Raw genomic sequence first — 18,099 nt, forward strand, 5'->3', positions numbered from 1 at the left:
ATTCAGATATGAAGGAGAATTCAAAAGCTTTACAGACAAGCAAAAGCTGAGAGAATTCAGCACCACCAAACCAGCTCTTCAACAAATGCTAAAGGATCTTCTCTAGACAGGAAATGCAGAAAGGTTGTATAAACGTGAACCCAAAACAACAAAGTAAATGGCAACGGGACCACACCTATCAATAATTACCTTAAATGTAAATGGGTTGAATGCCCCAACCAAAAGACAAAGATTGGCTGAATGGATACAAAAACAAGACCCCTATATATGCTGTCTACAAGAGACCCACCTCAAAACAAGAGACATACAGACTAAAAGTGAAGGGCTGGAAAAAAATATTTCACGCAAACAGAGAACAAAAGAAAGCAGGAGTGGCAATACTCATATCAGATAAAATAGACTTTCAAATAAAGGATGTGAAAAGAGACAAAGAAGGACACTACATAATGATCAAAGCATCAATCCAAGAAGAGGATATAACAATTATAAATATATATGCACCCAACATAGGAGCACCGCAATATGTACGGCAAACGCTAACGAGTATGAAAAAGGAAATTAATAGTAACACAATAATAGTGGGAGACTTTAATACCCCACTCACACCTATGGATAGATCAACTAAACAGAAAATTAACAAGGAAACACAAACTTTAAATGACACAATGGACTAGCTACACCTAATTGATATCTACAGGACATTTCACCCCAAAACAATCAACTTCACCTTTTTCTCAAGCGCACACGGAACCTCCAGAATAGATCACATCCTGGGCCATAAATCTGGTCTTGGAAAATTCAAAAAAATTGAAATCGTTCCAGTCATCTTTTCTGACCACAGTGCAGTAAGATTAGATCTCAATTACAGGAAAAAAAATTGTTAAAAATTCAAACATATGGAGGCTAAATAACACGCTTCTGAATAACCAACAAATCATAGAAGAAATCAAAATATGCATAGAAACGAATGAAAATGAAAACACAACAACCCAAAACCTATGGGACACTGTAAAAGCAGTGCTAAGCAGAAGGTTCATAGCATTACAGGCTTACCTCAAGAAACAAGAAAAAAGTCAAATAAATAACCTAACTCTACACCTAAAGCAATTAGAGAAGGAAGAAATGAAGAACAGTAGGAGAGAAATCTTAAAAATTAGGGCAGAAATAAATGCAAAAGAAACTAAAGAGACCATAGCAAAAATAAACAAAGCTAAAAGCTGGTTTTTTGAAAAAATAAACAAAATTGACAAACCACTAGCAAGACTCATTAAGAAACAAAGAGAAAAGAATCAAATTAACAAAATTAGAAATGAAAATGGAGAGATCACAACAGACAACACAGAAATACAAAGGATCATAAGAGACTACTACCAGCAGCTCTATGCCAATAAAATGGACAACTTGGAAGAAATGAACAAATTCTTAGAAAAGTATAACTTTCCAAAACTGAACCAGGAAGAAATAGAAGATCTTAACAGAGCCATCACAAGCAAGGAAATCGAAACTGTAATCAGAAATCTTCCAGCAAAAAAGCCCAGGACCAGATGGCTTCACAGCTGAATTCTACCAAAAATTTAGAGAAGAGCTAACACCTATCTTACTCAAACTCTTCCAGAAAATTGCAGAAGGTAAACTTCCAAACTCATTCTATGAGGCCACCATCACCCTAATTCCAAAACCAACAAAGATGCCACAAAAAAAGAAAACTACAGGCCAATATCACTGATGAACATAGATGCAAAAATCCTTAACAAAATTCTAGCAAACAGAATCCAACAACATATTAAAAAAATCATACACCATGACCAAGTGGGCTTTATCCCAGGAATGCAAGGATTCTTTAATATCCACAAATCAATCAATGTAATACACCACATTAACAAATTGAAAGATAAAAAACATATGATTATCTCAATAGATGCAGAGAAAGCCTTTGACAAAATTCATCACCCATTTATGATTAAAACTCTCCAGAAAGCAGGAATAGAAGGAACATACCTCAACACAATAAAAGCTATATATGACAAACCCACAGCAAGCATTACCCTCAATGGTGAAAAATTGAAAGCATTTCCCCTAAAATCAGGAACAAGACAAGGGTGCCCACTCTCACCACTACTATTCAACATAGTGTTGGAAGTTTTGGCCACAGCAATCAGAGCAGAAAAAGAAGTAAAAGGAATCCAGATAGGAAAAGAAGAAGAGAAACTCTCGCTGTTTGCAGATGACATGATCCTCTACATAGAAAACCCTAAAGACTCTACCAGAAAATTACTAGAGCTAATCAAAGAATATAGTAAAGTTGCAGGATATAAAATTAACACACAGAAATCCCTTGCATTCCTATACACTAACAATGAGAAAACAGAAAGAGAAATTAAGGAAACAATACCATCCACCATTACAACAAAAGGAATAAAATACTTAGGAGTATATCTACCTAAAGAAACAAAAGACCTATACATAGAAAACTATAAAACACTGATGAAAGAAATCAAAGAGGACACAAACAGATGGAGAAATATACCATGTTCATGGACTGGAAGAATCAATATTGTCAAAATGGCTATACTACACAAAGCAATCTATAGATTCAATGCAATCCCTATCAAGCTACCAACGATATTCTTCACAGAACTAGAACAAATAATTTCACAATTTGTATGGAAATACAAAAAACCTCGAATAGCCAAAGCAATCTTGAAAAAGAAGAATGGAACTGGAGGAATCAACCTGCCTGACTTCAGACTCTACTACAAAGCCACAGTCATCAAGACAGTATGGTACTGGCACAAAGACAGAAATATAGATCAATGGAACAGAATAGAAAGCCCAGAGATAAATCCACGAACCTATGGACACCTTATCTTTGACAAAGGAGGCAAGGATATACAATGGAAAAAAGACAACCTCTTTAACAAGTGGTGTTGGGAAAACTGGTCAACCACTTGTAAAAGAATGAAACTAGAACACTTTCTAACACCATACACAAAAATAAACTCAAAATGGATTAAAGATCTAAATGTAAGACCAGAAACTATAAAACTCCTAGAGGAGAACATAGGCAAAACACTCTCCGACATGAATCACAGCAGGATCCTCTATGACCCACCTCCCAGAATATTGGAAATAAAAGCAAAAATAAACAAATGGGACCTAATGAAACTTAAAAGCTTTTGCATAACAAAGGAAACTATAAGTAAGGTGAAAAGACAGCCCTCAGATTGGGAGAAAATAATAGCAAATGAAGCAACAGACAAAGGATTAATCTCAAAAATATACAAGCAACTCCTGAAGCTCAATTCCAGAAAAATAAATGACCCAATCAAAAAATGGGCCAAAGAAATAAACAGACATTTCTCCAAAGAAGACATACAGATCGCTAACAAACATGAAAAGATGCTCAACATCACTCATTATCAGAGAAATGCAAATCAAAACCACAATGAGGTACCATTACACGCCAGTCAGGATGGCTGCTATCCAAAAGTCTACAAGCAATAAATGCTGGAGAGGGTGTGGAGAAAAGGGAACCCTCTTACACTGTTGGTGGGAATGCAAACTAGTACAGCCACTATGGAGAACAGTGTGGAGATTTCTTTAAAAACTGGAAACAGAACTGCCATATGACCCAGCAATCCCACTTCTGGGCATACACACTGAGGAAACCAGATCTGAAAGAGACATGTGCACCCCAATGTTCATCGCAGCACTGTTTATAATAGCCAGAACGTGGAAGCAACCTAGATGCCCATCAGCAGATGAATGGATAAGGAAGCTGTGGTACATATACACCCCATGGAATATTACTCAGCTGTTAAAAAGAATTCATTTGAATCAGTTCTAATGAGATGGATGAAACTGGAGCCCATTATACAGAGTGAAGTAAGCCAGAAAGATAAAGAACATTACAGTATACTAACACATATATATGGAATTTAGAAAGATGGTAATGATAACCCTATATGCAAAACAGAAAAAGAGACACAGATGTACAGAACAGACTTTTGGACTCTGTGGGAGAAGGTGAGGGTGGGATGTTTAGAAAGAACAGCATGAACATTATCTATAGTGAAACAGATCACCAGCCCAGGTGGGAAGCATGAGACAAGTGCTCGGGTCTGGTGCACTGGGAAGACCCAGAGGAATCGGGTGGAGAGGGAGGTGGGAGGGGGGATCGGGATGGGGAATACATGTAACTCCATGGCTGATTCATGTCAATGTATGACAAAACGCACTGCAATGTGTGAAATGGTTGGCCTCCAACTAATAAAAATAAATGAAAAAAAAAAAAAAATTCCTGCTAGAGAATTGCAAAAAAAAAAAAAAACAACTCTCATTTTTTATAAGAATTATGCATAAGATATTCATAAATATATATTTACTAAGGAGAAAGCTTAAGAATGGTTATGAATAGCATTAACAGTCACATGGTCACGGACGGACAAGCCCAGATCTTAGCTTTTCTGACTCCAACTTCAATGGTCCTTGTTCAGGGAGTATTTGTTTCATATTTTCAGGAGGTGGTTATTTTGCTAAGCAACTTCATCAGGACATACCTTTGTTAGAAATATCTACAACTGTCTGTTTTTCATTCTCAAATAAATAAAAAACAATACAATGGACTTCAATTAACTTTACATACACATTCATGGAAATTTAACAAATGAATCAAATTAACTGAAAATTTTGACAAGCAAAAGATTGAAAGTCTCCCCAAAATTCAAATAAATTATATTTTACTATTTTGAGAGTAAATCAAATCTAATTTAAGGATGAAACAGATAATCCTTCAGAAATTAGGTTTATAAAACAAACATTTAGTGTCTATAAATTCTTGTTTTAAATTTATACTATAATGTGTAATGTTTCAAAGTTTCCATACACCTTTGCAATACCAGCTTCATGAAGTTTACATTTCTAGATATCTTACCTTTTTTGCTGTAGAAGGTGGATCCTTTTTCATATTTCTCAGTAAAAACTCTGGCATGTTATTTTCAATATCTTCATGAGTTCCCTTTTTACCCAAAACTGCAGCTAAAAATGAAATAACCTAGGGAGGAAAAAATCCAACAGTTTTAATCACTGTGTATTGTGATGAACAAAATTTTATGACTCACATGAATAGCTACTCAATTAGTGAGAATATGAGTGTGTACAAATAGATTTGCTTGGAAGAAAAATAATATGAACCACTAGTATTGGTTTTCTTTATTTGCATTAACAAACAAATATATGATATAAAAGTTACCACTGAATGCAGAAAACAAAAATCCTCAAATTGCCATCTCTTCCATGATAATTTTTTAAATAGATATATTTTATTGAAGTACAGTTGACTTAGAATGTTGTGCACTCTACGAATTCTTTCTCAGTCTCATTAGCTGAGATATTATTTTATTATGTATTTCTATTCATGGAATCTATCTCTTCATTATTGGCTATTACAATAAACTATGTACATTCCTTTTTCCTGGTAGAAAATAAACTCCTTAAGGGAATAATATATGGGTTAATAAGTTTGTCTATTTTTTTGTATCCAATAAATATAGGTAACTCAAGGATGCATATTACAATATCTAAGGTAATCACTAGAGAAAAATACAACAGTGTATAACTACTTATTGTGGGAAGAATAATAGAATAATATGAACGATCTATACAAACACAGGAGGAAAATGAATAGATGACAGGCAATAAATAAAAAGCATATAGTAAAACAGTAGGTTTAAATCTAAATACATTTAGATGGATATGTGTATATGTATAATTGAACCACTTTTCTGTACACCTGAAACACACTGTAAATCAACTGTACTCCAATATCAAATAAAAATCTTAAATTAAATCAATCTAAATATATTAGAAAGTGAATTACATGGAAGTAGACTAAATAGTTTAATTAAAAGACAAAAGATTTTCAAAAACATAAAACATGTGTGCTTTACACACAAAAAACCTAAGACATAGAGAAAATTGTAAGTGATAAAATGAAAAAAGATAGACCATGCAAACAAAAACCAAAGAAAGTTAATATACTTATATTAATATCAGATAAGACTGAGGCAAAAAGCATTACTAAATTACAGAGGAACATGATATTGACAAAAATTATTTCATTTGCAAGTTATAAGAAGTGTAAATTATTAAAGAAAAAAATCTACTGAAACAAAATAAGTAAACAAATTCATAAGCACAGTGGTAGATTCTGAAATAACTTAATAAGAGAAAATAATCAGTAAAGATATAGAATGTATTAGTAAAATGATAAACAAACTTGACCTAATATACATTTGACAGATGATGGTAAAATACAGCAAAGCATACTTTATACTTAAAGTACACATATAATAGTTACCAAAATTGACATGGAAAGTCATAGAACAAATCTTAATCCGTCCAATAGACAAAAATCATACAGAATATATTCTTTGGTCACAGTATAAGAAATTAAAAAATATAAACAGAAAATCCCCAAATATTTGGAAAGTAAGGAATATATTTTAAATCAGAATTCACAATGGAGATTAGAAAATATTTAATATGAATAAGTGTGTAATAATCACATATTAAACTTATGAAATACACTTAAATCCATGCCTTATGAACTTAAATGCATATGGATACACATTAGGACATAAGAGGAGCTGTTAATAAAATACCTAACCATAGATCTGAAAATTGTATAAAAATAACAGAATTTATTTTAATTAAAATTTTATTTAAATTTTAAGAAAACTTAAATACACAAAGATAGAATTATAAAACATGAAAAAGCATAAAATAAAAAGGACTGACAAAGTCAAATGATCATATTATGAAAAGATTTTTTAAAGTGATAACTCCCTAGAAAATTGGTAAAAGGAAAAAGAGAAACTAAGAGAATAGACACACACACAAAAGTACACAACAAACAATGTTATGCCAATACCTGTGAAATTTTAGGTGAAATGGAAAACCAGAACTTACCAACAATGAAACAAGAAACAGAAATTTTACATACTCAAATGACTATTAAAGAAATCTAAATACATAATTACAAACCTTCCACAGAGAAAACTAAGGATCACATAACCAGGGATAAAGTCTACCAATGCTTCAGAGAGATATAATGCCAATCTTAAACAAACTCCTCCATATTTTAGAGAAAGGGAAAAATGTTCTCAACTCATTTTATGAATACAATATAATCTTGATAAATTCTAGCAAAAATACTGTTTCATAAATTTACAGGCCAATTTCTCACACTCACATAGGAGCAAACCTCTTAAATATTAGTAAATGGAACACAGAAATGTAAAAAAGAAATATATACCAAAACCATCTTGGGTTGATTCTGAATATGTAATGCTGGTTTAACCTTCAAAATTTAGATATTACATAGGTATTAAGTAGTATCTTAGGTATTACACTTAGCTTTCCTCTTAGTTTCCTTAAAATAAAAATAAATAAAAATAGGACAACCTATTTCATTACAAGATACTTATATTTTACATGAAGCCATACATTATTAGCTTTAAGCACATTATGAAACATCAGAACTGTGTATCTTTATTACCAAAGCAAACATCAAAAAATAATGCAAAGAAGTACAGTTAACAATCAATAGAAGAATTAAAATGGAATTTTAAAAAATACCCTGTCAACCCAAAATAAGGCAGGAAAGAAGAACAATTAAAAGAGAAAGCAGTCTGTTCAAACAGAAAACAAATAACAAAACAATATACCCAAATTGAAACATAACAGAAATTATACCAAATGTAAATGAACTAAATGGTCCAATTAAATATCAGAGATTGCCAGAATAGATAAAAGATTTATCTATGAGACATATTTTAAATAGAAAGACACAGATAGCTTGAAATAAAGCCTTAGGAAAAGACAAACCATTCAAACATTAAGCATAAGAATACTGAAGTACTTATCAAAATATCAGATAAAGTAGTTTTCGAATAGTATTACCAGAAATATAAAAACATTTAATAATGATAAGCAGGTCAGGAAGACAAAGTGATCATAATGATTATGACCTAATAACAGAACTTCAAAATACATAAAGACAAAATTGACAAAATTAAATGGGGAAAGAGACAAACCCACAATCACAGCAGGAGATTTGAACCTCCCACCTTCATCCATTAAGGCTTCTCTGGTGGCTCAGCTGTAAAGAATCCATCTGCAATGCAGGAGCCACAGGAAACATGGGTTCAGGTTTCATCCCTGGGCTGGGAAGATCTCCTGGAGGAGGGCATGGCAACCCACTCCAGTATTCTTGCCTGAATAATCCCGTGGACAGAGGAGCCTGGCAGGCTACAGGCCATACATTCATGAAAAGTCAGATACAACTGAAGTGACTGAGCATGCACGCATTCACCTATTAATATTAAAAACATAGAAAATCTGAATATTATCATTTATCTTGATCTGCTAATTGGTATTTATATACAATAGTACATCCAACTGCAGAGACGACTGCAAAATAATTGCAGAAATCAATGAAGTACCAAACAACAGAGAAAATTAACAAAGTTAAAAGTTGACTCTTTGAAAAGATCAACAAAATCAATATGCCTCAAGTTATGCTAAGTAAGAATAAAATAGAATACAAAAGGTCCTCATTAAGATGCAGAGAGATATCACTCATGTCCCACAAATACTAAAAGAATAAAAAAGGAATATGGAGAAGTATTTTATGCCAATCAATTTGATAACATGGATAAATTCTTTGAAAAATACAATTTACCAAAACTGACACAGCAAGAAACAGAAAATCTGAATGGTCACATATCTATTAAAGAAACTGAACTCAGGGCTTCCCTGGTGGTTCAGTGGTTAAGAATCCATCTTGCAATGCAGGGGAAGTTGGTTCGATCCCTAGTCTGGGAAGATCCCACATGCTATGGGGCAACTAAGCCTGTGTATCACAACTACTTAGCCTGTGATCCACCACTCCTGAGCCCATGTGCTGTAAATACTGAAGCCTATACACCCTAGAGACTGTGCTCGACAACAAGAGAAGCCACTGCAACGAGAAGGCCATGCACTGAAACTAGAAAATAGCCCCCACTCTCTGCAACTAGAGAAAGTCTAAGAAAGCAATGAAGACCAAGAGCAGACATAAATAAATAAATAAAACGCTTTAAAGTATCCAAAAAAAAATCTTAAAACTCCAGGTCTAAGATTTCACTAGTAAATTTCATAAAATATTTAAGTATAAAATAACTTAAATACACAATGTTTTTAGAAAAGAGAGAGGAAACACTTCCTACTTTGTTTTGAATCCTGTGCAATCCAGATACCAAAACCAGACAAACACATTGCAAGAAAAGAAAAGTATAGACCAATATCCATAATAAACATAAATGCAAAAATTATTCAAATATTAAGCAACTGAATCCAGCAATTAAAAAAAAAATCTCATGATCAAACTGGGTTTATCACAGGAATATGAAATTGGTTTAACATTTTAAAACCAACTAACATAAATCATATTAGTCCATATAATAATTTATTAACTTAATAAATGGGGAAAAATATGGTTATCTGAACAGATATAAAAAAAATTTGATAAAATTCACTACACATTGTTTTTAAAAATCTCAGAAATAAGGACTAGACAGAAACTTCCTAAATCTAATAAAAGATACTAAGAAAATCGTACAGCTAATATACTTACTGCTAAAATATTAAATGCTTCCTCCCTAAAAGTAGGAATGAGATAAAGATGTTACTTCCACTGTGTTGTGTGTGTGTGGTGTGTGTGTGTGTGGGGGCGGGGGGGTGGGTGCATGCATGCACACACTCATTCACTTTAGTCAGGTCCTACTCTTTGCAACCCTATGGACTATAACCCACCACGGTCCTCAGTCCATGAGATTCTTCAGGCAAGAATACTTTAGGAGTGGATTGCCATGCCCTCCTCCAGGAGATCTTCCTGACCCAGGGGCTGAACCCCTGTCTCCTGCATCTCCTGCACTGCAGGCAGATTCTTTACCACTGAGCCATCCCAGGAGCTCCACTACTGTTGTCCAAAATGTACTGAGATCACACTTAGATAGTGAAATAAGGCAAAAGCAAGAAAGAAAGAAAAGGGCATAAAAGTAGAAGAACCAAACCTCTATTTGTGGATGCCATAATTGTTTACACAGAAAAATCCTAAAACATCTACAAAATAACTACTAGAACTAATAAGTGAAGAATTTAGCAACATACGGAACATACGAAAATAAATTTGATTTTACATACTATCAATCAAAAAATCTGAAGTTAAATGGAAAAAAATTCACTTACAATAGCATCAAAAATATGAGACTAAGTTTAACAAAGTATGTGTAAGGCTCACACACAAAACTATGAAACAATGCTGAGAGAAATTAAAGACCTAAATAAGGGAGCTATCACTTTATGATAATTCCCCCCAAACTCTTGTATAAATTCAGGGTAACTGAACCCCACAATCCTAACCAAATCCAGACAGATCTGTTCATGGAACTTGACAAGCTGATCAAAACTTTACATGGAAATGCAAAGGGATAAAAATAGGAGATAGCAAGAAAGTGCTTAACATAAAACTGAATATAAGTACAGCAAAACTGAACAATGATACAGAAGAAAAAGACTAGAAACAAGACTCATACATATATGGACAGCCAATTCAACTAAAGAACGGGCAAAAGACTTATATCTTAGTCACTCTGGAGTGCTATAACAAATTATCAGAGATTGGATAGCTTCAACAACAAACTTTCAATTCTGGAGGCTACGAATTTCAAAATCAAGGTGCTGGCAGACCAGATGTCTGGTGAGAGCCCACTTCCTGTTTTGCAGATGGCAGTCATCTTATATTCTCAGAAGACAGAAAGCAGAGTGAGTGGACAAACTCCCTAGTATCTCTTCTTACAAAGCCACTAACCCCATCATGAGTCATGACCTGACTACCTTCCAAAGGCCCCATCTCCAAATACCATCAGGTTGGGAATTAGAGTTTCGATACATGAATTTTGGGGAGACAGAAACATTCAATCTATGGCAACATGAACACACAATTCTCAAAGAATATATACAAAAGTCAAAAAAAGTACATACAAAGTTGTTCAACATCATTGATCATTTCAGAAATGCAAATCAAAACCCCAGTGAGGTACCACTTCATATGCAACAGGATGGCTATGATGAAGAAAACAGAAAATAACAATGTTGACAAGGACTGGAGAAAAATAAAACCTCATACATTGCTACTAGAAATGTAATATGGTGCAGTCATTATAGAAAATCGTTAAAACAGTTCCACAAAAAATAAAACATAGAATTACCATTGATCCAGTAATTCCACTCCTGGGTGTGTGTGTGTGTGTGTGTGTGTGTGTGTGTGTGTATAAATGATGTGTGTGTGTGTATATAAATGATGTGTGTGTGTGTGTGTATAAATGATGTGTGTGTGTGTGTGTGTGTGTATAAATGAAATGGAAGTATATGTCCACACAGAAACTTATACACAAGTGCATATAATAGCATCATAATAGTCAAAAGGTGGAAACAACCCAACCATCAAAGGATAAATGGATAAACAGAATTACTGTTATTTACATGCAACTGAATGTTATTCAGCCATAAAAAGGAGGAAGTACTGCTATAACTTGGATGAGCTTGGAGAACATTACAAGTGAAAGCATCAAATACAAAAGGTCACCACTACATGATTTCCTTTATATGAAATATTCATAAAAGACAAATCCATGAATGCAGAAGATCAGTTAGTGGTTGCCAAGGGATGGTGGGAAGGGGAAAATAAAAGTGATTACTTAATATGTATGGGGTACTGTTCTGTGAAGATGAAAATGTTGTGAAACCAGAGATGGGGGTTGCACAGCACTGTGAATGCACTAAATGCCACTTAACTGCATAATTTACAATAGTTTGTTATGTGACTTTCATGTCAAAATATTATAATTACATTTTTATGAGTATGCATTTATGTATGTATGGTATAATCAGTATTATTTCAGTTCTTGTGAAAAAAATACAGAGGAAAAAATATGTAAAATATCAAGCGAGTACAGAAGAATGACTCAATAAACAAGAACTATTTTTTGTTAGAATCATTCCACTGAGGTAAGGCTCCTTTATACCCTGTATACAGTCTTGTATCTTACAATAAACTAAGTGTATTTTCAACAAAATATGTCATCTAAAAGATTATAAAATAATGATGGGTCTTCCCTGATGGCTCAGTGGTAAAGAATCCACCTGATGTGAAGTAATTAGCCTCCAACTAATAAAAAAATTAAAAAAAAAAAAAAAAAAAAGAATCCACCTGAAATACAAGAGACACAGGAGTTATGGGTTCAATTCCTAGGTTGGGACGATTCCCTGGAGGAGGAAACGGCAACTCACTCCAGTATTCTTGCCTGAAAAATCCCAAGGACAGAGGAGTCTGGCTGGCTAAAGTTCATAGGGGTCACAAACAGTCAGACATGACTGAGCATGCACACACACACACACACACACACACACATAAATGGTCAAAACCTATGCTGAGTTCTAAAATATTTTTTAAAAATCTGCATTCTGAACCCAAATTATATAAGGCAGTGTATTGCAGGAGTTATAACAAAGACTTTGAAGTCTGACCAACCAGTGTTATACTACCTACGTGACCCTGGACAATTTCTCTGATGTCTCCGTAAGTTTCTACTTTTTCATCAATAAAATGAGTGAATAATGCCTAATTAACATGTATGCTTAATGGAAAATGTCTATCATAGAACAAGGCACTTCGGTTGTGTGTGTGCGTGCATGCTAAGTCACTTCAGACCTGTATGACTTTTCACAACTCTATGGACCAGGCTCTTCTGTCCATGGGATTCTCAGGCCAAGAATAACACTGGAGTGGGTTGTCAGGCCCTCCTTCAGGGGATCCTCTCAACCCAGGGATCGGACTCAAGTCTCCTGGATCTCCTGCACCGGCGGGTAGGTTCTCCACCACCATCGCCACCTGGGAAGCCCAGCACATAGGTTAGGGGATCATTAAATACAAGATAAAATCACAGAAATATACAACTACTCAATTCAACTTAAAATTAATTAATGCACTCAATAAAATATATATTGCCATGCCAGGTAGTATGCTGCCTACTGCAAAAGTTTAGATAAAAGGCTTATTTCTATCCTCTAACAGTTCAAAATCCATCTGAGTTGGCATGGAGGAGTGACGGGGGGCACAGAGGAGAAGACCTGAAGCATGGTTGAGGAAAAAAAACAAAAAATACAGATACTGAAGAATTCAGCAAGAGACTGAAGGGGAAGCATGGTTGAGGAAAAAAAACAAAAAATACAGATAACTGAAGAATTCAGCAAGAGACTGAAGGGAGAAAAATGACTGATGTGATAGGAATAACTGAGATTAAAGAAGGCATAAAGGATGTTTCACAAATGACTGGACATTTTAAGCCCTGGACAATTTTTTTTAATTGAAGTATAGTTGATTTACAATATTTTTGGTTTCAGGTGTTCAGCACAGTGATTCAGTTACTTTTCTCAGATTATATTCCCTTATAATTTATTATAAGATTTCAAATATAATTCCCTGTTGTTGTTCAGTCACTCAGTCATGTCCAACCCTGGCAACCCCATGGACTGCAATATATCAGATTTCCTTCTTCTGGCGTTTGCTCAAATCCATGTCCATTGAGTCAGTGACACTATCTAACCATCTAATCCTCTACCGCCCTCATCTCCTTTTGCCCTCAATCTGTCCCAGCATCAGGGTATTTTCCAGTGAGTCAGCTCCTTGCATCAGATGGCCAAAGTACTGGAGCTTCAGCATCTCCTTCCAATGAACACTCATGGTTTACTTCCTTTAGGATTGACTAGTTGGATCTCCTTGCTGTCCAAGTGACTCTCAAGAGTCTCTTCCAGCACCACGATTCAAAAGCATCAGTTCTCTGGTGCTCAGTCTTCTTCATGATCCAACTCTCACATCCATACATGACTACTGGAAAAACCATAGCTTTGCCTATAGTCACCTTTGCCAGCCAACTGATGTTCCTGCTTAGCTATCCAGGTTTGTCACAGCTTTTCCCAAGAAGCAAGCATCTTTCAATTTTATGACTGCAGTCACTATCAGCGGTGATTCCCTGTTCAGTACAGTTCAGTTCAATCACTCAGTCGTGTCTGACTCTTTGCGACCCCATGGATTGCAGCACACCAGGCTTACCTGGCCATCACCAACTCCCGGAGTTTACTCAAACTCATGTCCAATAAGTCCGTGATGCTATCCAACCATCTCATCCTCTGTTGTCCCCTTCTCCTCCTGCCTTCAATCTTTCCCAGCATCAGGGTCTTTTCAAATGAATCAGTTCTTCACATCCGCTGGCCAAAGTACTGAACTTTCAGCTTTAGCATCAGTCCTTCCAATGAAAATTCAGGACTGATTTCCTTTAGGATGGACTGGTTGGATCTCCTTGTAGTCCAAGGGACTCTCAAGAGTCTTCTCTAACACCACAGTTCAAAAGCATCAATTCTTCAGTGCTCAGCTTTCTTTATAGACCAACTCTCACATCCATACATGACTACTGGAAAAACCATAGTTTTGACTAGGTGGACCTTTGTTGGCAAAGTAATGTCTCTGCTTTTTAATATGCTGTCTAGATTGGTTCTAACTTTCCTTCCAAGGAGGAAGGGTCTTTTAATTTCATGGCTGCAATCACCATCTGCAGTAACTATGGAGCTCCAAAAAATAAAGTCTGTCACTGTTTCCACTGTTGCCCCATCTATTTGCCATGAAGTGATGGTAGCAAATGCCATGATTTTAGGTTTCTGAATGCTGAGTTTTAAGCCAACTTTTTTTAACTTAAAAACTGAAGGAACTTTTGGACAACCTATCATAACAGAAACACACTCTGAGATATGGAAAACAAACTTACAGTAACCAAAGGGGAATGAGAACAAGGAGGGACAAATTAGCAATATGGGATTAACAGATACAAACTACTACACATAAAATGGGTTTCTCAGGTGGCACTGGTGGTAAAGAACCTGCCTGTCAATGTAGGAGACGTAAGAGGTGGGAGTTCGATCCCCGGAACTGGAAGATCCTCTGGAGGAGGGCATGGCAACCCATTCGATTATTCTTGCCTAGAGAATCCCATGGACAGAGGAGCCTGGCAATCTAGATTCCAGCTTGTGCTTCATCCAGTCCAACATTTCTCATGATGTACTCTGCATGTAAGTTAAATAAGCAGGGTGACACCAAACAGCCTTGACGTACTCCTTTTCCGATTTGGACCAGTCTGTTGTTCCATGTCCAGTTCTAACTGTGGCTTCTTGACTTGCATACAGATTTCTCAGGAGACAGGTCAGGTGGTCTGCTATTCCCATCTCTTAAAGAATTTTCCATAGTTTGTTGTGATTTACACAGTCAAAGGCATTGGCATAGTCAATAAAGCAGAGACAGATGTTTTTCTGGAATCTCTTGCTTTTTCAATGATCCAATGCATGTTGGCAATTTGATCTTCAGTCCCTCTGCCTTTTCCAAATCCATCTTGAACATCTGGAAGTTCACAGTTCACATGCTCTTGAAGCTTGGCTTGGAGAATTTTGAGCATTACTTTGATAGTGTGTGAGATGAGTGCAATTGTGCAGTAGTCTGAGCATTCTTTGGCACTGCCTTTCTTTGGGATTGGAATGAAAACTGACCTTTTCCAGTCCTGTGGCCACTGCTGAGTTTTCCAAATTTGCTGGCATATTGAGTGCAGCACTTTCAAAGCATCATCTTTTAGGATTTGAAATAGCTCAACTGGAATTCCATCACCTCCACTAGCTTTGTTCATAGTGATGTTTCCTAAGGCCCACTGGACTTCACATTCCAGGATGTCTGGCTCTAGGTGAGTGATCACACCATCATGATTACTTGGGACATGAAGATCTTTTGTATAGTTCTTCTGTGTATTCTTGCCACCTCTTCTTAATATCTTCTGCTTCTGTTAGGTCCATACCACTTCTGCCCTTTATTGTGCCCATCTCTGCATGAAAAGTTCCCTTGGTATCTCCAATTTTCTTGACGAGATCTCTAGCCTTTCCCATTCTATTGTTTTCTTCTATTTCTTTGCACTGATCGCTGAGGAAGGCTTTATCTCTCCTGGCTATTCTTTGGAACTCTGCAATCCAATGAGTATATCTTTCCTTTTCTCCTTTGCCTTTCATTTCTCTTCTTTTCACAGCTATTTGTAAGGCCTCCTAGACAGCCATTTTGCCTTTTTGCATTTCTTTTTCTTGGAGATGGTCTTAATCTCTGCCTCCAGCACAATGTCACGAATCTCCATCCATATTTCTCTAGGCACTCTGTCTATCAGATCTAATCCCTTGAATCTATTTATCACTTCCACTGTATAATCGTAAACGATTTGATTTAGGTTATATCTGAATGGTTTAGTGGTTTTCCCTACGTTCTTCAATTTAAGTCTGAATTTGGCAATAAGGCGTTCATGATCTGAGCCACAGTCAACTCCCGGTCTTGTTTTTGCTGACTGTATAGAGCTTCTCCATCTTTGGCTGCAAAGAATATAATCAATCTGATTTTGGTATTGACCATCTGGTGATATCCATGTGTAGAGTCTCTTCTTGTGTCATTGGAAGAGGGTGTTTGCTATGACCAGTGCGTTCTCTTGGCAAAACTCTGTTAGCCTTTGCCCTGCTTCATTCTGTACTCCAAGGCTGAATTTGCCTGTTACTCCAGGTATTTCTTGACTTCTCTGTGCTAAACAGTAAATCCTTGTTGCTTTATTTACACATGTATATGTGCGTGCATGCCAAGTCACTTCAGTCATGTCTGACTCTTTGTAACCTTGCAGACTGTAGTCTGCCAGGCTCCTCTGTCCATGAGATTCTCTAGGCAAGAATGCTCGAATGGGTTGCCATGCCGTCCTGCAGAGGATGTTCCCGACCCAGGGATCCAACCCCGTCTCTTACGTCTCCTACGTTGTCAGGCAGGTTCTTTACCACCGATCCCACCTGAGAAGCCCATTTTATATGCAGTAGTTTGTATCTGTTAATCCCATATTGCTAATTTGTCCCTCCTTGTTCTCATTTCCCTTTGGTTACTATAAGTTTGTTTTCCATGTCTCAGAGTGTGTTTCTGTTATATATATATATATTACGTTGTCCAAAAGTTCCTTCAGTTTTTAAGTAAAAATAAAAGACATATTTTTTCATTTTCACCAAGAACTTTGTTGAAAAATGAATTCACCATTTTGTTCCACTACTTTCTGCCATTTTTCAGGCAACTTCTTAATTCATCTTCCCAAAATTTTTTACCTTTTGAAGCAAAGAACTATTACAACTGTCTTTTATAGTCTTACAGAGAACTGAAATTTTTTTTTTTTTCGATTTAAGAAAATTTTGTAAAGTCTAAAATAAATGGAAATCTGAAGGTGCAATATCTGGTGAAGACAGCAGATGAATCAGAACTTCTCAGCCAAGCTGTTAACAGTTTTTTCCTGGTCATTTCCAAGACACAACAATATTGAAATTAAGTCTGGTAATACCTTATAATTATCTCTAAGGGTTCAAGTGACAGGAAGAGTCACTCATCTCTCACTTTAAATCAAAATCCAAAAATGATTAAGCTCAGTGAGGAATGCATGTCAAAAGCCAAGAGAGGCCAACAACAAGAAACCCACCAAAGAGCAAAGTTGTGAATGCAAAGGAAAAGTTCTTGAAGGAAATGAAAAGTGCTACTCCAGTGAACATATGGATGACAAGAAAATGAAATAGCCTTACAGCTGATATTCAGAAGAAAGTTTGAGTGACCTGAATGGAAGATCAAACAAGCCACAATACTCCCTTAAAGCCAAAGCCTAATCTAGAGCAAGGCTCTCTTCAATTTTATGAAGGCTGAGAGAAGGGAGGAGGCTTCAGAGTTAGGAGTCTGAAGCTAGCAGTTTCATGAGATTTAAGGAAAGAACCCATCTCCATAACATAAAACTGCAAGGTGAAGCAGCAAGTGCTAATGCACAAACTACAGCAAAATACCTAGATCTAGCTAACTAATTAATGATGGTGGCTACATTAAACAACAGATTTTCAGTGTAGGCAAAATAG

The 18,099-nt window shown here is 35.8% G+C and overlaps 1 protein-coding gene across 5 annotated transcripts in view; it reads right to left on the reverse strand.

Moving 5' to 3' along the window:
* The window catches only part of ERCC6L2 (ERCC excision repair 6 like 2), a 184,333-nt gene that overhangs the window by 153,824 nt on the left and 12,410 nt on the right, over positions 1-18,099 (reverse strand). For 4 of the 5 annotated variants that reach the window (XM_043927420.1, XM_043927421.1, XM_043927417.1 and 1 more), the window contains exon 3: positions 4,934-5,053. In XM_043927420.1, coding sequence (XP_043783355.1) covers positions 4,934-5,053 — 120 coding nt within the window. Of the gene's footprint in view, positions 1-4,933; positions 5,056-18,099 lie in introns of those variants that run through there. The other variant, XM_043927419.1, reaches the window with a different exon arrangement.

Source organism: Cervus elaphus, chromosome 16, assembly GCF_910594005.1.
Source record: "Cervus elaphus chromosome 16, mCerEla1.1, whole genome shotgun sequence".
Classification (NCBI taxonomy): Eukaryota; Metazoa; Chordata; class Mammalia; order Artiodactyla; family Cervidae; genus Cervus; species Cervus elaphus.